This window comes from Gorilla gorilla, chromosome 20 (genome assembly GCF_029281585.2).
Source record: "Gorilla gorilla gorilla isolate KB3781 chromosome 20, NHGRI_mGorGor1-v2.1_pri, whole genome shotgun sequence".
In the NCBI taxonomy this organism is placed as follows: domain Eukaryota; kingdom Metazoa; phylum Chordata; class Mammalia; order Primates; family Hominidae; genus Gorilla; species Gorilla gorilla.
The window spans coordinates 57451085-57474279 of record NC_073244.2 but is presented as its reverse complement, the minus strand read 5'-3'; the positions used below and the strand labels follow the sequence as shown (position 1 = coordinate 57474279).

Genomic DNA, 23195 nt, shown 5'->3' with positions numbered 1-23195 from the left:
TGAGCCGGCTGCTGACTCAGAGAAGCAGGACATGGCCCCCTACATCCTAGTCCTACATCCCACAGGAATGTAGGAAAATGGAAAAGCTACTGCAGGAGACAAAAAACACTTCCCTCCACTCCTGGCGTGACACCCTGTCATTCATTCATCACTCATTCATTCAACACACATTCTCTGAGCACTTCCTCTATGCCAGCCCGGTGCTGGACAGAAATGGGGACAATAGCAGTGGCTGAAATGTCCCAGCCTTGCTCCCTTGGTTCTCACATCCCAGTCAGGGAAGCAGACGTCACACCAGTGATGACCCAGAGTGGTCAGGGCTGGGACAGGAAGTCTAGAGGTTGGTAGTTGGAGCCCAAGTGGCACAAAGGACCCAGCCCAGGGAGGTCAGGAAGAGCTTCCTGGAAGAGACGACCAGAGCAGTAGGGAAGGATGAGCGAGGTAAAGTGCAGGGAAGTGTGCCCAGGAAGACAAAATGGCATACTCAGAGGCTGCTGAGCAGTTTGGTCAATGTAGCCAAAGCAGACAGAACATGTGAGAAATGACAGTGGAGAAACTGAAAGGGCACTCTGGGCCTAGTAGGTTAGCATGCACACACACTCACACACTCACACTCTCACATGCACACACACACAGTCTCACACGCTCACACTCACACACGCTTACACGCACACTGTCATGCTCACACACACTCATTCACACTCACACCCACACACGCTTACACACAGTCACACACACTTACACACACTGTCACACATGGTCACACACAGTCAGCCACACACACGCTCACCCACACTCACATTGTCACATATGCTTACACACACTCACACTCATTCACACACATCCCACTCACACACGCTTACACACACATTGTCACACGTGCTCTCACACTCATTTACACTCACACACACACCCCACTCACACACATGCTCCCACACACTCACACACACTCACACACACACACACACACACACACACACACACAGCACTTGGGTGTCTACTACATGAAATAAAAACCTACCTGGCACTTAACTCCAAGAGAAGGGCAGAACACACAAATAACCTCCCCTCCTTTGTGGTGGATCCCAAAGCCCTAGATTCAATCCATCCAGGTCATACATGGAGCAACTGAAATGCAGAAAAAGGCAAGCACCTGCGCAAGGGCCACACAGACTCCCTTGCATCAGCCCAGATCCACCCTGGGGATTCTATTTTTTTTTTTTTTTTTTTTTTTTGAGACGGAGTCTTGCTCTGTCACCAGGCTGGAGTGCAGTGGCGTGATCTCGGCTCACTGCAACCCCTGCCTCCTGGGTCCAAGCGAGTCCCCTGCCTCAGCCTCCCGAGTAGCTGGGACTACAGGCATGTGCCACTATACCCGACTAATTTTTTTTATTTTTATTTTTTTGTATTTTAGTAGAGACAGGGTTTCACCATATTGGCCAGGATGGTCTTGATCTCCTGACCTCGCGATCCACCTGCCTCGGCCTCCCAAAGTGCTAGGCTTGAGCCACCGCAACCGGCCATCCTAGGGATTCTAAAACACCGTCTGATGTTGAACATCTGCTTGAAGCTTTATACCCTAACTGCTGAAGAAAAGCACAGACACACACACACTTTTTATTTTGTATTTGTTTATTTATATTGAGGCAGGGTCTTCCTCTGTTACTCAGGCTGGAGTGCAGTGGCACGATCGTGGCTCGCGCAACCTCAACCTCCTGGGCTCAGGTGATTCTCCCACCTCAGCCTCCTAACTGGAACTACAGGTGTGCACCACCAGGCCCAGCTACTTTTTTTTTTTTTTAGACAGAGATTCGCTATTGTTGCCCAGGCTGGAGTGCAGTGGCGCGATCTCGGCTCACTGAAACCTCCGCCTCCCAGGTTCAAGCGATTCTCCTGTCTCAGCCTCCCGAGTAGCTGGGATCACAGGCGTCCATTACCATGCCCAGCTAATTTTTTGTATTTTTAGTAGAGGCAGGGTTTCACCATGTTAGCAGGCTGGTCTCGGACTCCAGACCTCAGGTGATCCACCCGCCTCGGCCTCCCAAAGTGCTGGGATTACAGGCGTGAGCCACTGCACCTGGCCTGTATATTTTTTTTGTAGAGATGGGGTCTCGCTATATTGCCCAGGCTGAACTCCTGAGCTCAAGCCCTCCATCCACCTTGGCCTCCTAAAGTGATGGGATCGCAGGCATGAGCCACTGTGCCCCACCACACACACTTCAAAAAACATTTTTATAGTTTTATAACATACCTCTATCAACGTGCATACTCTTGAATGACTACTTAATGCATTCATATTCTTTTTAATATCAAAAATACAAAAAACTGTCATCATTTTATGCCTCCCTCCAAGATACACACATAGAGCTGATCACTCCATGCACCCCAAATTTAGCAGAATGCACAGACTCTGAAGCCAGACACCTGGGTTCAAATCTCTGAACATCCACTACCATCTAAGAGAACTTGAACAAATCTTGAGCCCTCTCTGTGCCTCGGCGTCCTTAGCAGGGAATCAGGGACAATAATAATATTGCCTACTTCATATATTAAGTGAACACGTATGTATAAAGTGCTTTGGTCGGGTGCGATGGCTCACATCTGTAATCCCAGCACTTTGGGAGACTGAGGCGGGTGGATCACTTGAGGCCAGCCTGGCCAGCATGGTGAAATCCCATCTCTACAAAAAATGCAAAACTTAGACGGGCGTGGTGGCACACGCCTGTAATCCCAGCTACTCAGGAGGCTTAGGCATGAGAATCACTTGAACTGGGAGGCAGAGGTTGCGGTGATCTGAGATCGCACCGCTGCACTCCAGCCTGGGCGACAGAATGAGACTCTTGTCTCAGGGAAAAAAAAAAAAAAGTGCTTAGAATGGTGCCTGACGCTTGGGTTGTATAAGGGTCAGCTATTATTAGACACTCTTGTGGGGCTTAACCAACCTCCCCAAAAGCCCTTGTGGGCCCCCTTGTAAAAACTACAAGGGGATGGAAGGTCAAAGACTTCCTGAGTTGGAAGGAAGCTTCACAGAGAGGCAAACCCTCGGCCAGCTCTTCCTGGGGCATCCACCTCCCCCTACCCCGCCCCCCAGTTCCCACCCCAACCCACACCCTTTCCTATTTACACCAGACGGAGGCAGACTGCAGGCTGACTCACCCTTGGCTCAGACCAAGCCATTGTTCTGGGGTGGGGAAGGGGGGGTAGTAAGAGTGAGGAACATGGCCCAAAGCGGGTGGGGGATGTCAGCTACACAAGTGACCCACAGACAGTGACGCCCAGACACATGGCGAGGCTGGCCTGCCAGACTGGGAAATGGCAATTGAGGAGTCAGGGTCGTGTCACCAGCGTGCTGCACTGAAGTGCTTGCTGGACACTGACACACACCCCAGGTATCCCAGACACACAGGTACACAACCACACGGCGCCTGGTGCACACTCAAGACACTTTTTGTTTTTTTTCTTTTTTTTTGTTTTTTTTGTTTTTGAGACGGAGTCTTGCTCTGCCGCCAGGCTGGAGTGCAGTAGCATGATCTCGGCTCACTGCAACCTCTGCCTCCCAGGTTCAAGCGATTCTCCTGCCTCAGCCTCCCGTGTAGCTGGGACTACAGGTGCGTGCCACCACACCCAGCTAATTCTTGTATTTTTAGTAGAAACAGGGTTTCACCATGTTGCCCAGGATGGTCTCGATCTCTTGACCTCGTGATCTGCCCACCTCGGCCTCCCAAAGTGCTGGGGTTACAAGCGTGAGCCACCGCACCCGGCCACACTCAAGACCTTTTACATTCTCAGGGGCAGAATCCCCTTCAAGGAGAGAGAGACACACTCACACTCCACACATCACACGCATCCCGGCTCACCCAGGCACGCACATTCTCACACTGACCAGTCAAGTTTTCTTTGTCTCGCTGTAATTCACATGTTCAGACACACACACATACACAAACACACCAGTCATCCAAAAAGTCCTACAAAAAGTCTCTCCTTCTCAGGTTCACACACACCAGTCATAGGGTCTTTCCTGTCTCCTATACATATGTGTATATACACACTGGTCATCCAAATAGTCTCAGAAACATCCAGAAGTGTGTCTCTCTTTCACTTTCACAAACACACGTACACACACAAATGCAGACACATACACTGCCATCCAGTCTCAAAGTGGTATATATTCATTGTACAGCCTCGATCCCACTTTGTGAGATTCTTTTGTTTCTTTCTCTCAAACTCTCACGTACACTCAGCTCTGTCTCACAAAGAGTCTACATAACCTTCATCATCAAAGCGACACCAAAGTCTGTCCCACACACAAGGGCACACACGAACATCTTCACCGGAATCACTGTGTCACATAGTCTGTTCATAAGGCAGTCTCTGCACTTTATCTTCTACAAACACAGATTAGGATCATCTAGCTAGTCCTGCTCAAGTACACACACACACACACACACACCACTCACCAAACAGCCTTGCAGACACACACACTGGTCACAGTGTCACCCAGAATGTCTTTCACACACATACCCCATACCCCCCAGTTTCTCTCTCCCCCGTGCCCCCACTCCCTAACACTCTCATGCAGAAATGAGAAGGATGCCCAGGACAGAGCCACAGCCAGTATCTGGAGAATCTCCAGGAAAGACACCTACCCACCTCCCTCACCAGTTCCTTGGTCCCCACTCCTCCATGAGTAGTCTTTGACCCACCCTGCTCTCCCCTGTCCACACCCCTGCCCTCCCCCACCCCTCAGCCCTCCATCTGGTGGGTTCAGACAGGCACTCATGCCTCTCCTCTGCCTCCCCCATCCCCCAACTCTTCCCCCATCCTCTCCAAAAAGCCCAGAGGCTAACGCTGCAGGCTTTCAGGGGTTGCCATGACAACAGGGCCTCGTCCCTCGTCCCCCTGGGGGTGGGCTGAGGACCTGGCCAGCCAGACCGATAAGGGGGTTCCAGTTACTGTGGCAACCGTTGCAGGCCTGAGCTCTCTGCTTCCAGAAGGGGAGGGGGGCGGAGTGAGTGAATGGTTGCCAAAGCAACCAGGCAACCGCAAGAACTGAGAAGAGGCAGCTGAGCCCTGTCTCCCCTGCCCAGGGCTGCTGTGGGCATCGCAAAACATTTAAGCATCATTCTTCCATCCCTAGAGGTTGTTTTAGGGGAGGGAGATGAAGTGCAGATTATAAAACAGGATGGCACTCATTCTCCCAGCTGCCCATCATGGCCTGCCAGCCCATGCCTGCTCCCCCAGGCTCACCGTGTGATCAGTCAGGTCCACTCTCTGGACCTCAGCTTGCCTCTTCCATTAAATGGGGCCTGTCTCTCAGGAATGTTCCCATTCTTGTCTCATGAGTGTGCCCTCTCTCTCCCTTGCTCAACAGGAACCACAGAGCGGGTATGCCTAGTACAGGGCACGGCAGAGGCCTTGAATGCTGTGCACAGCTTTATTGCCGAGAAGGTCCGAGAAATCCCACAAGCGATGACCAAGCCTGAGGTGGTCAACATCCTTCAACCCCAAACCACGATGAACCCCGACAGAGCCAAGCAGGTCAGCTGGGGCAGAGACTGGGTTGCTGTAAAGCTGTTGACATTCACAAAGAAACATTCCTCCCACATCACTGCTTACTGTGAGGTTCAATGGGACAAAGCTGATAGAAATCTCATCAGTCAAAGACCACATGGTAGTGGTTAGTATTATTTTTAGGGAGTCAGCTCTAATAGAATAGAAAGGACTCCAGAACATTTAGAGTGGGCTTGATTCAGAGAGGGAGTGAAGGTCTGGGAGAATGTGGCACGATTCCCTATTGTTCGATCCTTTCTTCCTAGGATTCTCTAGTTCCTCTTCTCTCTTCCACCTCATCCCATTGTCTCTCTGAACGACCTGCCTCCCACTTCCTGCTATCACCGGAAGTGACCTCAGTGACAGTTCAGCCACATCCAGAAGAGTTTACAAATGGCCTCTCATCCTCCTTCCCTCCATAATTAACGTATGGGGGTAGAGGTGGTGTTTCATTAGCGAGAGAAGAGGTGGGTCCCTCTCCTACACAGCCCTCTCCAGGAAGCAATGGAAGGGGGAAGGCAGCGCCCCTCCGTTGCCTCAGTTACGGGGAAGCAGTGGCGTAGGGGCGTGGCAGGGAGTGGCCAATCGCTTCCCAGGCCTGTCCGGTTGCCATGACGACGGCGCTCATGGGGCAGGTGGGCTCCCCTCAAAGCTGCAGGCAGCGCTGTCCGGACCCGGAAGTGCGTAAGGCAACGGAAACGCGGGGCTGGCTCCCGTTTTCTCTCCCGTCCCCACTCCCCTATGCATGCGTACTCCGTGCAATGGGGCGAGAACCCCTGGGCTGACGGGAGGGCCCCTTGCGAGGGCTCGTTAACGTCTACCTAGAGGCAAAGACAGGAGAGAGGGAGTCCGTAAAATCTGGAATTCTTGGGTCCTGTCGTTGCCCTGAGGTGGGGCAGAGCACAGGCCTGAGTTCCCCTAAGCTCATGGGGAAATGGTGGGCGGAGAAGCCTGGAGGAGCGCTGCAGGGTGGAGCGCTCCCAAAAAAGACAGCAGGGCTTGGGGCGTGTAGCGCGGACGCTGTCCTTGGTGCTGAAGCTCCTCGCTCCCCGCCAGGTTTCTCCTGAATCCCTTCCCACCAGCAGCGCACAAGTTATTCACAGTTTACAGGGAGGCGAGGGCATTACCTCTTCCCTCCGCCTTGGTCGTGGCCACAAGGGACTCAGGGTTCATCAGGAGTTTGTGAATGTTGCAAGGAAAATGGGGTCAGCACCATCTGTGCCTGAGCCTTCTACCGCCTCCCCCTAATCCACAGGAGCTCTGAGACAGTGGAGTCGAAAGGTTATAGAACCAGGATTTATTCCCTGCCTTATTACCCGAGTGTTCCAAAGACTGAGGGAGATCATAGCTGAAAACTCAGGCTCTGGGCTCTGTTGTTTAGTTGAATCCTTCTCCGTACAGTACTTACGTCCTATGTGACCTTGAGCAAGTGACTTTGATTTCTCCAATCCTCATTTTTCTCACCTGTAAAATGAGATTCATTATGATGCCTCCTTAAGGGTGATGGTTAGTGTTCGCTGATGTTTGAAAAGCACATAGCTTATGTGTATAATGCATAGAAAGTTAGCCCCAAAAATGTTCTCTGTTGTTATTATGGGATTTTTGAGTCAGGAAACAGGTCTACTTCTTTTCTGCCTTGGACTTGCAGTGTTACTCAGAGCCCCTTTCCTTCTGTAGACCTCCGTTTCTCTTTTATTACAGTGCAGCAGCTGGGCCAAACCAGGGATTATAAATTAAATAACTAAAGTATTGAAAAAGGTAACAAAAGCCTTGAGGGTTGTTGCTCTCTGGAGAGGGTATGCCATCTTTAAAGGGAGAAGCTGCCACTCAACTCCACTGAATTATTGCACTTTGGGAACATGAACATAGTGCTACCACATCTTCCAAATTTTTCAAAAGAAGCCATAAATTTTTTAGATCAACTGACTTTAAAATGCTTTATTATTATTATTATTTAATATATATTTGTCTGAGGCAGAGTCACACTCTGTCACCCAGGCTGGAGTGCAGTGGTATGATCTAGGCTCACTGGAGCCTCGACATCCCAGGCTCAAGCGATCCTCCCACCTCAGCCCACTGAATAGCTGGGACTACAGGTGAACACGACCACGCCTGGCTAATTTTTTTTTTCTTTTCTTTTCTTTTTTTTTTTTGAAACGGAGTTTTGCTCTTGTTGCCCAGGATGGAGTGCGACGGCCTGGTCTCAGCTCACTGCAACCTACAACTCCCGGGTTCAAGTGATTCTCCTGCCTTGGCCTCCCAAGTAGCTGGGATTACAGGCACCTGTTACCATGCCTGGCTAATTTTTTGTATTTTTAGTAGAGATGGGGTTTCACCATGTTGGCCAGGCCAGTCTCGAATTCCTGACCTCAGGTGATCTGCCTTCCTTGGCCTCCCAAAGTGCTGGGATTACAGGCATGAGACACTGCGCCCGGCCCCTGGCTAATTTTTGTATTTTTTGTAGAGACAGGGTTTCACCATGTTGCGGGCTGTTCTCAAACTCCTGGACTCAAGCAATCCACCCGCCTCAGCTTCCCAAAGTGCTGGGATTACAGGTGTGAGCCATTGCGCCAAGCCAACTCTGCTTTTAAAACACTATGAAGGTCAAAAAAACATATATGGCTGTAGGCTGACTGGGGCCTGAGGATCACCAGATTGCCACTTCTGGGTTATACCAGTGGCTCTCACCCCTAGCTGATATCTGAGTCATCTGGGTAGCTTAAAATGCAGATTCATGGGTCCTGTCCAGAACCACTGAATCAATATTTCTGGTAAGGCTTAGGAATCTGAGCATAAACTCTGGCCCGGGATCAGATCCTGACTCTACTGCTCATTACCTGTGAAAGAACTTGTGCAAGTTCTTTCTTTGTGCCTCCATCTCCCAATCTAGAAAATGGGGTAATAATAACACCTATCTTAGGGTTGTGGTGGAACCTAGATAAGTTACTCTATTAAACTGTTAGCTGTTGATGCTGCTTTTGTTGTTATTGTTGGTGGTGGTAGTAGTAGTATTTGCAAATTTCCATGGGCTTGCAAATCACTGGGGCAGATGGTCTCTGGTCCTTCTGGCTTTAAAACGTCAACAGTTCTATGGCTCTGTGATTCCAAGATTCTAAGCATGTATTATCTAAGATTCTACTGTTCTAATGTCCTGGGATTCCAAGATTCTATAAGTCTGCATCTGCAGATCTTTCTAAGATGCTGTGGTTCTACAATTCAGGGTCTATCATGAAGGCAGCTGCCATTGGCTTAGCGCTTCCCATGTGCCAGGCACTGGGCATCACTTTAGTCATTGAATGTTTCCCATAACAGGCCGGGAGCAGTGGCTCATGTCTGTAATTCCAACACTTTGAAAGGCCGAGGTGGGTGGATCACCTGAGGTCAGGAGTTCGAGACCAGTGTGGCCAACATGGCAAAACCCCATCTCTACTAAAAATACAAAAAAATTAGCCGCGCATGGTGGTGCACGCCTGTAGTCTCAGCTATTCAGGAGGCTGAGGCAGAAGAATCGCTTGAACCTGGGAGGCGGAGGCTGCAGTGAGCCGAGATCGCGCCACTGCACTCCAACCTGGGTGACAGAGCAAGACTGTAAAAAAAAAAAAAAAATGTTTCCAATAATAATATAGGGTAGGTGTGGTTATGCTAATACTGGAGATGAGAAAGGTAAGGCACAGAGAGGTGAAGGCATTTGCCTAAGGTCACACAGTTACTAAAGAATAAACTAGGAGGCTGGACGTAGTGGCTCATGCCTGTAATCTCAGCACCTTGGGAAGCCGAGGTGGGCAGATTACTTGAGGCCAGGAGTTCAAGACCAGCCTGGCCAACAAGGTGAAACCCCATCTCTACTAAAAATACAAAAATCAGCCAGACATGGTGGCAGGCGCCTGTAATCCCAGCTACCCCAGAGGCTGAGGCAGGAGAATCACTTGAACCTGAGAGGCAGAGGTTGCAGTGAGGCAAGATCCCACCACTGCACTCCAGCCTGGCTGACAGAGCAAGACTTTGTCTCAAAAAAAAAAAAACAATAACAAAAACAACCTACGATTTGGACCTTGCTGTGTTGTAGAAACAGCAACCCTGCTGACTGAGTGACTCCAGAGAGCAGGCTGCCAGTGTCTCACTGAATATTTGCACAAATCGTATGGATCGGGAATAGTATGCCCATTTTACAGATGTGGAAAAAGAGGCTCTGAGAAGTAAAGGGACTTTCATAGGCCACCAGCTAGGAGGTGGAAGAGGTAGAAATTTTCTTAAAACCTAACTTTATTTTTCCCACATGATTAACCCCTTGTCCTCAAACCTTTTCTTGGCCAATCTATCCTTCCTTCACTGCTCTAAAATACTGCATCACAGACTAAATACCACTCCTGGTTGTGGTTGTGAACATGCTGTTCCATCTTCTTGATTTGTCAGGCTGTTTGTTTTTCCTGGTGTTTTTTTTTTTTGAAATAACAGCTCTGTTGAGCTATAATTCACATACTCTAAGCTTTACTGCTTAGAAGTGTACAGTTTAGTAGTTTTGTTGTACGTTCACAGAGTCGTACGTCAGTTACCATCTAATTCCAGAACATTTTCATCATGCCAAAAAGAAACCTTGTGCCCATGAGCAGTCACTCACCATTCCCCCAGATCCCAGTCTCAACCTCTTCCAGCCACTAATCTACTTTTGGTCTCTGTGGACTTGCCTATTCTGGATCTTTTATATAAACAGAATCATATAATATATGGTCTTTTGTGTCTGGCTTTTTTCACTTGATGTAATACTTTCGAGGTTTATCTCTAGTTTAGCATGTGTCAAAACTTTACTCCTTTTTATAGACAAATAATGTTTCATTGTATGCATAGACCACATTTTGCTTGTCTGTTCATCAGTTGATAGACATTTGGGTTGTTTCTTCTTTTTAGCTATGATGAATAATGCTTCTGAACATTCATGTACAAGTCTTTTTGTAGATATATATTTCCAGCTCTCGGGTAGATACCTAGGGTGGAATTGTTGGGACATATGATAAATCTATGTTCAACTTTTTGAAGAACTGCCAGACTGGTTTCCATAATAGCTGTACCGCAGATGTGGGATTTAAATCCAGCTCCATCCATGGGGATAACAATGACAATAATCATTTCTTTTCTTTTTTTTTTTTTGAGACAGAGTCTCGCTCCGTCGCCCAGGCTGGAGTGCAATGGCGCAATCTCGGCTCACTGCAAGCTCCGCCTCCCGGGTTCACGCCATTCTCCTGCCTCAGCCTCCCGAGTAGCTGGGACTACAGGTGCCCGCCACCACACCTGGCTAATTTTTTTGTATTTTTAGTAGAGACGGGGTTTCACCGTGTTAGCCAGGATGGTCTTGATCTCCTGACCCCGTGATCCGCCCACCCTGGCCTCCCAAAGTGCTGGGATTACAGGCATGAGCCCCCACGCCCAGCTGACAATAATCATTTCTTGAGTGCTTCTATGGCTTATATTAATTGCACACATACATGATGCCCTATGCTTGGCACATAGTAGGTGCTCAGCACATGTCACACTTATTTGAATGAATAGGTGATGACTTCACCCACAGGGCCAAGCAGAAACATAGGGACTGAGGTGTAATCTGCCAATGGTAGCAGTTGTGAGTCACCTGAAGGGCACTCATTCTCAGTTCCAGCTACTTGTGGTCATGCTTGGATTTCAAGCTCACCATTACATGCATAAGCTCAATTAAGCTTCATCATAGTCCTATGAGGAGGTCTGAATATCCTTGTTTTACAGATGAGAAAACTGAGTCTCAAAGAGGTTAGGTCCCTTGCCCAGCATCAGACAGGGAGCCAGGATTTAAACCCAAGCAGGTGACTCCAGAGTCCAAGGCAGCTTTTCAGGGATTTGTATGCACAGACTGCAAATGGGTAGCCTGGCTAGTACATTGCATTGTTTCTACTACGCAAATCTTAGACATTTTTAAGAGATTGCCAACATTTAAAAACTAGGATGCTGGCCAGGTGTGGTGGCTCAGGCCTGTAATCCCAGTACTTTGGGAGGCTGAGGCAGGCGGATCACGAAGTCAGGAGTTCAAAACGAGCCTGGCTAGCATGTTAAAACCCCATCTCTACTAAAAATACAAAAATTAGCTGGGCGTGGTGGTGGGTGCCTGTAATCCCAGCTACTCGGGAGGCTGAGGCAGAAGAATCGCTTGAAACTGGAAAATGGAGGTTGCAGTGAACTGAGATTGCGCCACTGCACTCTAGCCTGGGCAAAAGAGCGAAACTCCGTCTCAAAAAAAAGAAAAAAAAAACTAGGGTGCTTCACATTTTACAAATCAGCATTTCCAACTCATCTGGAAAATGTCCATCAGGCTTAGTTTGGCTGCCCAATTGCATAGTACTCTACCACTCCCCACCCCCACCAGGTAAGATACACCTGCTGCCTCCACCCATTCGCCTTCCTGCCTGGGCCTGTGGGCATGTCATCCTTCAGTCTTCATCCATCTATTTATTCGCTCACCCTTTGCTGAGTATCTACTGTGTTCCAGGCACTTTTCTAGGCGCTGAGAACCCAGCAGTAATAATACAGGCAAAAATCTCTAACCTCGTGGATTTGAAATTCTTTTACAGAGAAACACAAAATAAACAAAGAGATAAGTAAAATATAGAGGATGTTAGAGAGTGAAAAATACTATGAAGAAAAATAAAGTGGAGAAGAGGAAAAGGGAATGTTAGGGCATAGATTTTTTTCCTTTTTATTTTGAAAATGTTTAAGGAATAGTCCCCATACACTGCACTTAGATTCACCAGTTGTTAACGTTTGTGCATGCATGAACACATGTGCATGCATGTGTGTACATGCGCGTGCGCACACACAATTTTTGTCGTGATTTTTTTTTTTTTTTGAGACGGAGTCTTGCTCAGTCACCAGGCTGGAATGCAGTGGTGCGATGATCTCGGCTCGCTGCAACCTCCACCTCCCAGGTTCAAGCAATTCTCCTGTCTCAGCCTCCCGAGTAGCTGGAACTACAGGCGTGCGCCACCACGCCTGGCTAATTTTTGTATTTTTCGTAGAAATGGGGTTTCACCATGTTAGCCAGGATGGTCTCGATCTCCTGACCTCGTGATCCGCCTGCCTTGGCCTCCCAAAGCGCTGGGATTACAGGCGTGAGCCACCGTGCCTGGCTGACCTCATGACTCTTTACTCCTAAGTACTTTAACATGTATCTTCCAAGGACAATCTCCTACATTATTGTATTACTGTCAACACACCTAAAAACAAAAACAAACAAACAAAAATGCTAATTCTATACTATTGTGTCATTGGAAAGTCCATATTCAAATTGCCCTAAAATATCTTTTATAGCTATAGATGATTTTTCAATCTGAGATTCAGTCAACATTCGTGCTTTGCATTTGATTGTTACATCTCATTAGTCTCTTTTACTATAGAATAAATGAAGATTCCTTTTTCTTGTTCACAAGGTCTGACTGTATCACCCAGACTGGAGTGTAGTGATGCCATTTTGGCTCACTGCAACCTCCACCTCTTGGGCTCAAGCCATCCTCCTTTCTCAGACTCCCAAGTAGCTGGGACTATAGGCATGCACCACCACACTCAGTTAATTTTTGTACTTTTTGTAGAAATGAGGTTTTGCCATGTTGTCCAGGCTGTACAACTTGTGAGCTCAAGAGATCTGCCCACCTCAGCGTCCCAAAGTACTGGGATTACAGGCATGAGCCACCATGCCTGGCCTTTTTTTTTTTTTTTTTTTTTTAGATGGAGTCTCACTCTGTCATTCAGGCTGGAGGGCAGTGGCACGATCTCGGCTCACTTGAGAATCGCTTGAACCCGGGAGGTGGAGGTTGCAGTGAGCTGAGATGATGCCACTGCACAATAGCCTGGGTGACAGAGCAGGACTGTGTCTCAAAAATAATAATAATAATAATAATAATAATAATAAAGTCAGGGAGACCAACAGGGAACAGAGCATGGGGAGCTCTGTCACAGCGACACCCCCTTTCTCCTACAAATATTTTGTCATGTTCACTTGACTCTCTGAAATACTATTCATATTCATATATACACATATAGACATATCTACACTCGTAAGACTTTTTGACAGCTTTATTGAGACATAATTCACATACAACTCACCCTTTTAAGATACACAGCTCTAGGCCCAGTATGGGGGCTCATGCCTGTAATCCCAGCACTTTAGGAGGCCGAGGCAGGAGGATCACTTGAGCCCAGAAGTACAAGGCTGCAGTGAGCTCTTATCGCACCACTGCACTCCAGCCTGGGTATCAGAGCAAGACCCTATTTAAAAAAAAAGAAACATAAAATACATGATAAATAAAGTGTACAGTTCATTGGCTTTTATTATAGTCACATAGTTGTACACCTATTGCCACAATCCATTTTCAAACATTTGCACTGCCTTCAAAATAAATCCTGTTTTTTTCTTTCTTTCTTTTTTTAGAGGCAGGGTCTTGCACTGTCACCCAGGCTGGAGTGTGGTGGCACCTGTTATAGCTCACTGCAGCCTCAAACTCCTGGGCTCAAGTGATCCCTTAGACTCCTGAGTAGCTGAGACGACAGGTGCACACCACTGCATCCAGCTAATTTATTTTTATTTTTTGTAGAGATGAGGTTTCACCATCTTGCCCAGGTTGATCTCTAATTCCTGGGCTCAGGCAGTCCTCTGGCCTCTGCCTCCCAAAGTGCTGGATTACAGGCATAAGCCACCAAGCCTGGCCTCCAAAAGAAATCTTGATCATCTTAGCTATGACCCCTCGATCTCCCACCTCAGCTCACCCTCCCCCTATCTCCAAGCCACCACAAATCTACTTTCTGTGTCTATAGATTTGCCTATTCTGGACATTTCTGTAAAAGGAATCACACAGTATATGGTCAACCATCAACACTTTCTAATTCCAGAATGTATCTATTACCCAAAAGAAATCCTATACCTGTAGGCAGTTACCCCCAATCCCCTTCCTCCCATTCCCTGGCAACCACTAATCTACCTTTTTGGCTCTGTGGATCTGCATATTCTGGACATTTATGTAAATGAACTCAGCTGTGGTCTTTTGTAACTGGCTTCTTTCACTTAGCATAATTTTTTCTAGATTCATCCATGCTATAGCATGTATCAGTACTTTGTTCATTCAACTTATTGCCAAGTAATATTCCATTGTATGGATATACCATGTTTTATTTATCCCACGAGACTTTTTTAAATAAAGAAGAAATAAAAGGAAGGTGATTTGTTATAAAACAAGATGAATTTTATTTTTTGCTTCTTTGTTGTTGTTTTTGTTTTTTGTTTTGTTTTGTTTTTTGAAACAGGGTCTGCTCTGTTGCCCAGGCTGGAGTACAGTGGCACAATCACAGCTCACTGCAGCCTCAACCTCCTGGGCTCAAGTGATCCTCCCACCTCAGCCTCCCAAGTAGCTGGGACCACAGGTAGATGCCACCACACCTGGCTATTTTTTGTATTTTTACTAGAGACAGGGTTTCATCATGATGCCCAGGCTGGTCTTGAACTCCTGGGCTCAAGTGATTCACCCTGCCTCAGCCTCCCAAAGTGCCAGGATTACAGGTGTGAGTCACTGCGCCCAGCCAAGGTGAATTTTAATATGTAAATAAATAGTCAGGACCACAATAGAAGGAATAATGAATTAGGCAGCTGCTCACACCTAAGCATAGCTAAGTGAGACAACTACATATGTAAAGTGATCCAGAGTATAATACTGGAGACTTAAATAATACAAATGCTGTTGCTACTGATGCCAGGTTTTCTAAAATGATGAAAACTTTTAGTGAAGTGCAGAGCAAAACAAAGCACAATCTGCTCTTGATTTACTGGTAGTTGCGTTCCTGGAAATTTCAGTAGCTCTTAAAACCATGCAAACAATACTTGGTACTTACATGTGTCATGGGGTTGGGCTCTGAGCTCAGAGATTTTTTTTATTTTGTTATTTTTATTTATTTATTTATTTTTGGAGGGATAGGGTCGCACTGTGTCAGTTGGGTTCTGGGCTCAGAGACTTTTTTTTTTTTTTTGAGTCAGGGTTTCACTGTGTTTCCCAGGTTGAAGTGCAGTGGCACAATTACAGCTCACTGTAGCCTATACCTCCCAGGCTCAAGTGATCCTCCCACCTCAGCCTCCTGAGTAGCTGGGACTACAGGCATGTGCCACCAGGCCAGCTAATGTTTTTAATTTTTTTTTTTTGTAGAGATGGGGTAATGCCATGTTACCCAGGCAGGTCTACAACTCCTGGGTTCAAGTGATCCTCCCATCTTGGCCTCCCAAGGTGCTGGGATTACAGGCGTGAGCCACCGTGCCCAGACGTGGGCTCAGAGATTTAAAAACAGGCTCTTCATCAGCATGAATGTCCAACAGGACATTCAAAAGTAGTCATATAGTGGCTGGGTGCGGTGGCTCACACCTGTAATCCCAGCACTTTGGGAGGCTGAGGTGGCTGGATCACTTGAGGCCAGGAGTTCGAGACTGGCCTGGCCAACATGGTGAAACCCTGTCTCTACTAAAAATACAAAAAAAATTAGCTGGGCATGGTGGTGGGCGCCTGTAATCCCAGCTACTAGGGAGGCTGAGGTGGCAGAATCCCTTGAACCCAGGAGGTGGAGATTGCAGTGAGCCGAGATTGCACCACTGCGTACCAGCCTGGGTGACACAGTGAGACTCCGTCTCAAAAAAAAAAAAAAAAGTAGACATATAGGGCCTGGGACAGCTCTTTCTTGTGAGGGACTGACTCTCCATTGTGGGGTACAGACACCTATGGTCCTCCCCACTGACAGTCCACATCTTCCCCCAGTCCTTGCAACAACCAAAACCACCACCCCCACAAATTTCTCAGACACCCCCAGGGCTTAAGGGGACATGGGAAGGATTTTTGAGAGGGAGGAATTTATGTGTAGAAATGCTCTCGGAGGTGCAAAAGGAGATGACTGGTTTTGAAATGTCTCCACAGGAATTAAGATTGATCAGACTTGCAGATGCTTGGACAAATGGGTGGTTGAAGGATGGCTGCTCTGCAACTGAGAAAGGAGAGGTCACCATATTCAAATGACCAACTTCTTCATCCTGGAGAGCTCCCGTCCCAGGAGTTAGAAGGAGATTGAAATCTAGATTCTTGGATTCCTGATCCATTGTGTGACATCCAAGACATCCACTTACGTCTGCCTTCTCAGACAAAAGCCCTCATATTATCTTCATTTTACAGATAGGACAACTAGATTAGTCTGCTGGGGCTGCCATAACAAAGTGCCAGAGACTGGATGGTTTAAACAACGGGTATTCATATCTCATGATTCTGGAGGCCACAAGTCCAAGATCAAGGTGTCAGCAGGGTTGGTTTCTTCTGAGGCCTCTCTCCTTGACCTTCTTCTCCCTGTGTCTTCACATAGTCTTCCCTCTGTGTGCATCTGTGTCCTAATCTCCTCTGCTTATAAGGACACCAGTCAGTAAATTAGGGCCCGCCCTAATGACCCCATTTTACCTTAATTATCTCTTTAAAGACCCTCTCTCCAAATACAGTCAAATTCTAAAGTACTGGGAGTTACACCTTCAACATGTGAATTTGAAGGGGACACAATTTCAGCCCATAACAACAGAGAGTTCAACGAGAAGACCATGTGTAGGGGAGCACAATGGATCAGGAACCCAAGAGCCTAGATTTCAGCTCCGTCACTAACTGGGGAACCTTAGGACAAGTCCTTTCACCTCTTGGGCCTCAAGAGGCTCATCTGTAAAGTAAGGCTTAATGAAGGCTTTTCCAGGGCTGGAAGTCAGAGTATATAACACTAGAAGGCATGGGTGGGCCATCGTGCAAGCTTGGAGTGAGATCCTGGAGGGCCCCATTGGATCAGCCATTAAGCTTTTAGATGCTGGATGCAGAGGAAGTACTAAGAGTCCCAGGTACATGGGACAGGGTGGTTGAGGGGCTACTGAGGGGACCTCAAATACTGGCTATTCATTAACCAACCATTGTGGATATATTTCAATTTTTTAAAAAAAATTTTAATGTTAGAGGCAAGATCTCGCTATGTTGCCCAGGCTGGTCTCAAACTCCTGGGCTCAAGTTATCCTCCCACCTCAGCCTGTCAAAGTGCTGGGATTACAGGCCTGAGCCATTGCACCTGACCTGAAATATTTCAATATTTTTAACAACTAGTTGGACCATACTGGTGCATATCAAAAGGCCATGCTGGGCCTGATTTTGGATGCTGGAGAGGAGGGGTAGGGAATGACCTGGGGCGTCTCAGTCTCCAGCCACCGTAAAGACCCTCCCTTCGCCAGTTTGGTGGCTCAAATCTGTAATTCCAACACTTTAGGAGGCTAAGGCAGGAGATCCCTTGAGGCCAAGAGTTCAAGACCAGCCTGGGCAACATCGCAAGGCCCCATCTCTACTAATATAGATAGACAAAATTATATATATATATTATTTTATTTTATTTTGAGACAGGGTCTCCCTCTGTCACTCAGGCTGGAGTGCAATTTGGCACGAGCTCAGCTCACTGCATCCTCCACCTCCTGGGTTCAAGCGATTCTCCTGCCTCAGCCGCCTGAGTAGCTGGGATTACAGGCATGTGCCAACACACAGCTGGCTAATTTTTGGATTTTTACTAGAGACAGAGTTTCACCATGTTGGCCAGGCTAGTCTGCAACTCCTGACCTCAAGTGATCTGCCTGCCTCAGCCCCCCAAAGTGCTGGGATTACAGGCGACAGCCACCGTGCCCAGCCTAATTTAATTTAATTAAAAAAATAAAATAAATTAAAGACCCTCCCTTTTGCTCCCCACGCAGGCCAAGCTGATCGTCCCCAACAGCACGGCGGGCCTGATCATCGGCAAGGGGGGCGCCACGGTGAAAGCCGTGATGGAACAGTCAGGAGCATGGGTGCAGCTGTCCCAGAAGCCGGAGGGCATCAACCTGCAGGAGCGCGTGGTGACGGTCAGCGGCGAGCCCGAGCAGGTGCACAAGGCCGTGAGCGCCATCGTGCAGAAGGTACAAGAAGACCCCCAGAGCAGCAGCTGCCTCAACATCAGCTACGCCAACGTGGCAGGCCCCGTGGCCAACTCCAACCCCACCGGCTCTCCGTACGCCAGCCCCGCGGATGTGCTGCCAGCCGCGGCCGCAGCGTCGGCCGCCGCCGCCTCCGGCCTGCTGGGCCCCGCCGGGCTGGCTGGCGTGGGGGCCTTTCCCGCCGCGCTGCCCGCCTTCTCAGGCACCGACCTGCTGGCCATCAGCACGGCGCTTAACACGCTGGCCAGTTACGGCTACAACACCAACTCCCTGGGCCTGGGCCTCAACTCGGCCGCAGCCTCCGGCGTCCTGGCCGCCGTGGCCGCCGGGGCCAACCCAGCAGCCGCCGCCGCCGCCAACCTCCTGGCATCCTACGCGGGCGAGGCCGGGGCCGGGCCAGCCGGAGGGGCCGCCCCGCCGCCGCCCCCGCCTCCCGGAGCCCTGGGGTCCTTTGCGTTGGCCGCAGCCGCCAACGGCTACCTCGGGGCCGGGGCGGGCGGCGGGGCGGGCGGAGGGGGCGGCCCGCTGGTGGCCGCTGCAGCCGCGGCCGGGGCGGCCGGGGGCTTCCTGACAGCGGAGAAGCTGGCGGCTGAGAGTGCCAAGGAGCTGGTGGAGATTGCGGTGCCTGAGAACCTGGTGGGAGCCATCCTGGGGAAGGGGGGCAAGACGTTGGTGGAGTACCAGGAGCTGACGGGCGCTCGCATCCAGATCTCCAAGAAGGGCGAGTTCCTGCCAGGCACGCGGAACCGGCGGGTCACCATCACGGGCAGCCCCGCGGCCACGCAAGCCGCTCAATACCTCATCAGTCAGCGGGTCACCTACGAGCAGGGAGTGAGGGCCTCAAACCCCCAGAAAGTGGGATGAGGCCTGTGGTGTGTGCTCCCACCCTTTTCTCTCCTCCCATCTCCTCCTCTTCCCTCTCCTCCTCCCCCCCCCCCCAACTCCTGACCTCAGCTTGGTGTAGTCCTGCTCCTCTTGGGATGGGGCTGGGGTAGGCCCGACTGCACCCTCCCCTTCTGGTAGTCATAGGCAGGATTGAGTGACGGTTGGGAAGGGGGCTCAGAAGCCCCCTCCCCAGCCCGGAACTGACCCCTCCTTCCTCCCTCCCTGTGCTTGGCTGGGCCTGACCCTTCCTGTCCCAGGGCCCAGGTCTGTGTGATATCTGTATATATTGCATTTTGTTGATTTTAATAGAAAACAAAGCGTTATTTTCTCTTTCTTTCCCTCCTTTTTTTTTTCTTTTTTTTGGTAAGGATTTTTTCCCCCTTTATAAGTTTTTGTTTCCATATGGGAGGAGGGGAGGGAGCCTCTGGGTCACCCAGAATGAGGGGCCTTCCCAAAACACAACACCCCACCTCTCTGCTTTCAGTTCTAGATCTGAGGGAAGCCATGGGAGTAGAGGTAGCAGAGGCGTCTGAGCTGAAATGGGGCATTTGGAGCAAGGACCCCAGAGTTCCCAGATCTTCTCAGCTACTCTCCTCCCACTGGAGCTGTCCCTCCTAGGTGGGAATGTTCACTCTTTTGTTGTCAGGTTGTATGGGGGGGCAGGGACAGTGCTGCTGGGAAGGATGCCAGCTCTGGGATTGGGCCAGTCCTGTGGACAAGACTTGCAAGAGGCTGGATCAACTTGGTGTGGTATCTCTGATGGCTTAGAGTAATGGCAATGAGGGTCTCTGTTGTGATGTCACTGAGTACTTTCTGGGGTGCTTCTGGGCACCCCTTATGATGTCACAGGAAGCAGTTCCTCAGAGGTTACTTCCTGTGAACATAAGAGAGCAGGTACTTCCTGTGATGTCTCAATGAGTTCTTCCTTGAAGGTCACTTTGGTGATATCATGGGAAGATGTACTTCCGGTGGTGCCTAGAGGTCACGTCCTGTGATGTCATTAGGCTGAAGCATGTACTTCCTGTATTGGACAGTGACCAGTCTCTGACCTGCCTTCTCCCTCCACACCCTTCTTTGGTGGGTGTTGGCCTGGGGGTCTTCCTAGGAAGAGAATAAGGCACGGGACTTGGATCCAATCTGGAGGACTCTAACGGAAAAAAACCAGTATTGTCAGGGTCATCTCCATTCAAACACGTCACGTCTGCGAACTCGCCCTGGAGGGAGGGGTGGGAGATGGACCTAGTGCAAACTACTGTTAAAGACCTCCCTTCCCACCCCTGCCTTTTGTGTGCATGCCTGTGTCTGCGTGGCTTTGTTTCATTGAATCGGGTGAGCCAAGTGTGTGGTGGCTCTGTCAGGCCAGTATGGCCAGGTGTAGAGTTCAGTGAGCCATAGTAGGGTCCCTTGGGCCAGAATGCTTCGTGTGGTCTGATAGGTTAGATTGGTTTGGTGGCTTCCAGCAAGCTGGCATACTTCGGTGATGTCTGATGGATCAGAATGTTTTGGTGTGCTCACCAGGGGCTCTGGAGAACTAGAATGTTCTGATGGAGTCTGACAAGCCAGGCGGCCTTGAGAGTTGGTTTAGGAGTGGCTCCCTGAGTGCTGTGGCTGAGTGCTAAGGACCTGTTGGCAGACTGAGATTTCAGGGCCTGACAACCATGTAGACTAGGATAGCTGAGACCTCCCTCTACCCCCGCCCATCTCCCTCTCTTCCTTGGAGACCGCCTCCACTTTCTCCAACCCAAAGCAGGGCGCCCAGTGCCCTGGTTCCATCATCAGCATCTCTGGGGGAGGGGCGCCCCATGCCCACCCTCTCCCCCATTTGTCCGCCTCCTAGGTCTTCCAAACCCTTTTCTTCTCTATGACTTTGGGGGAAATCCAGCCTCCTTGTCTCTCTCCTAAAAAAGGAGGGAAGAAAAGCCACAGAGACAATTCCTGCCCCTAAAGCCTAGGAGATCCCTCTCCCTTGCTAGAGAGCCACCCCCAAATCAAAATGTGAAAATCCCTAGAAAGCAATAGCCTTCGAGGTACCTTGCACTGAATTTCCCACCCCGGCCCTTCCACCCGATGGGAGGCTGTAACTTGGGCACTGGGGTGACTTTTTCCATGCCCTTGTCATCTCCAGGGTGGGAGGCAGGCCCCACTTCCCCTCCCCTATCCCCCACTTCCCATTGTTGTTGCCCCACCCCTAATCTCCAGACTGAACCCAGATGGAGATCTGAGTGCCAAAACAATTCTTGATGTAACTTTGTACATATCTTCTACTACCGTTGGGGGCTCTTGGGGTTAGAGGTGGGGGCGGCTCTGTGGGCCATTGCTCCCCTCCACCTCTCAAAAGACCTTACAGTATTTCACAGTATCTCTACCCGCACGCGAGTATTACAGTATCTAGCTGGAATATCCCCCTACAGCCCCCCAGGACCCTATGAGGAAGGGAAGGAGCCAGGGAGAGGTGAAGTAAGGTCTGGGACTGGGGAGGTGGGATCTGAATGAGCTCATTTGCATATCATTTGCATCCTCCGCTTGGCAGCCGCTTTCTACAAACCCATTCACTGGAGTCTGGGTCCCAATCAGCCGGGTCCGGGACTCCTCTCACACAGACACATCTCCGGAGGCTGGGCCTCCTGAAAAGTGTTTGCTTGGGGTGTCTGTGTAACAACCCCTCTCTATTCATATTTCTTGGGGACCCCCTACCCAGCCAGCCAGGGTGATCTGAAAGGTATACTTTGCTAGCTCAGTGAGCTAGTTCACTCACCATGTTGGTGAGCAGAGAGCCACACACCTTTCCCCATTTTACCCTGGGAAACTCACTCCACCATCTTTGCCATCTCTTGAAAGTCCCTTCTGCAATCTGACCTCAATCTTTTGTGCTGCAGTTTGTCCAGAGGGGACACAGATGTGGGGTCAGGGATGAGGATTATTGAAAAACCCATCACCTCTTTTTTTTTCCCCGTCTCCCTATTAGCCAATCTGATCTCAGAGTCTCTGAGTGGCCTCCTTGCACCCTTCTCTTCAGCACCCAGTAGGTGCTTAATAAGTGTTTGCTGCATTGAATTATCTCCCTATTCCTTCTCATTTGCCCTCTAGCTTCCCATACCTTCTCCAAGTGTCTTCCTCCCTTTCTTTGCCTGGCTCCCTATGACTTTCTATTTTTTTTCCCTCCGTGTGGTTCCCATTGTTTTCTGTCCTGTCTCCATCTTAGTCTTTGTCTGTCTTCCTCCTCTCCTCAAATGTCTCAACTCTCTCTCCCCAATTTCCCCATTTAAAAAAAAAAAAAAAGTGCCAAACTTCCTTGGAACTGAGCCGCTCTGGGGGGAGAGGACCTTGGATAGAGGGAAGGAAATGGGACCATTTCTCTTTGAGGAGGTCCCTAAGAGGCATTGAAAAAGTGTAGACATGGAGCTAAATTGGGTCCCCCTTCCACAGCCCTCCCACCCTGAGTTTTTCTTAGAATCTTTGTAAGAAAAAAAAAAAAAAGACAGAAAAAAGCTCTCCTTTTCAACTTACCCCTATCCTTTTGGGTCCCCCCAAATTCCACCAGCCAAGGAGAATCCCACTTGCCAACTTCCTGGCAAATCTATGGAAACTGGGGAGGAGGCGACAAGCTCAACTCCTCCTCTGCTAGCCCAAGGGGCGGTACCAACTGGATTCAAGAGAAGGACCTCAAAGCTCCTATGAGAAGAGGGGGTTCGATGTGCCAAATTAACCTCCTTCATCCCCCCTCTCAGGGGGCTCTGAGCCAACC

General features: G+C 49.3%; 1 protein-coding gene across 3 annotated transcripts in view; it reads left to right on the top strand.

The window, feature by feature from the left end:
* NOVA2 (NOVA alternative splicing regulator 2) overlaps positions 1 to 22744 on the top strand; it is a 37542-nt gene extending 14798 nt beyond the window's left edge. For 2 of the 3 annotated variants that reach the window (XM_031004457.3, XM_063701465.1), the window contains exons 3-4: positions 5372 to 5538; positions 18347 to 22744. In XM_031004457.3, coding sequence (XP_030860317.1) covers positions 5372 to 5538; positions 18347 to 19429 — 1250 coding nt within the window. In that variant the 3' untranslated portion in view covers positions 19430 to 22744. Of the gene's footprint in view, positions 1 to 5013; positions 5140 to 5371; positions 5539 to 18346 lie in introns of those variants that run through there. The other variant, XM_055369780.2, reaches the window with a different exon arrangement.
* Positions 22745 to 23195: the final 451 nt, after the last annotated feature.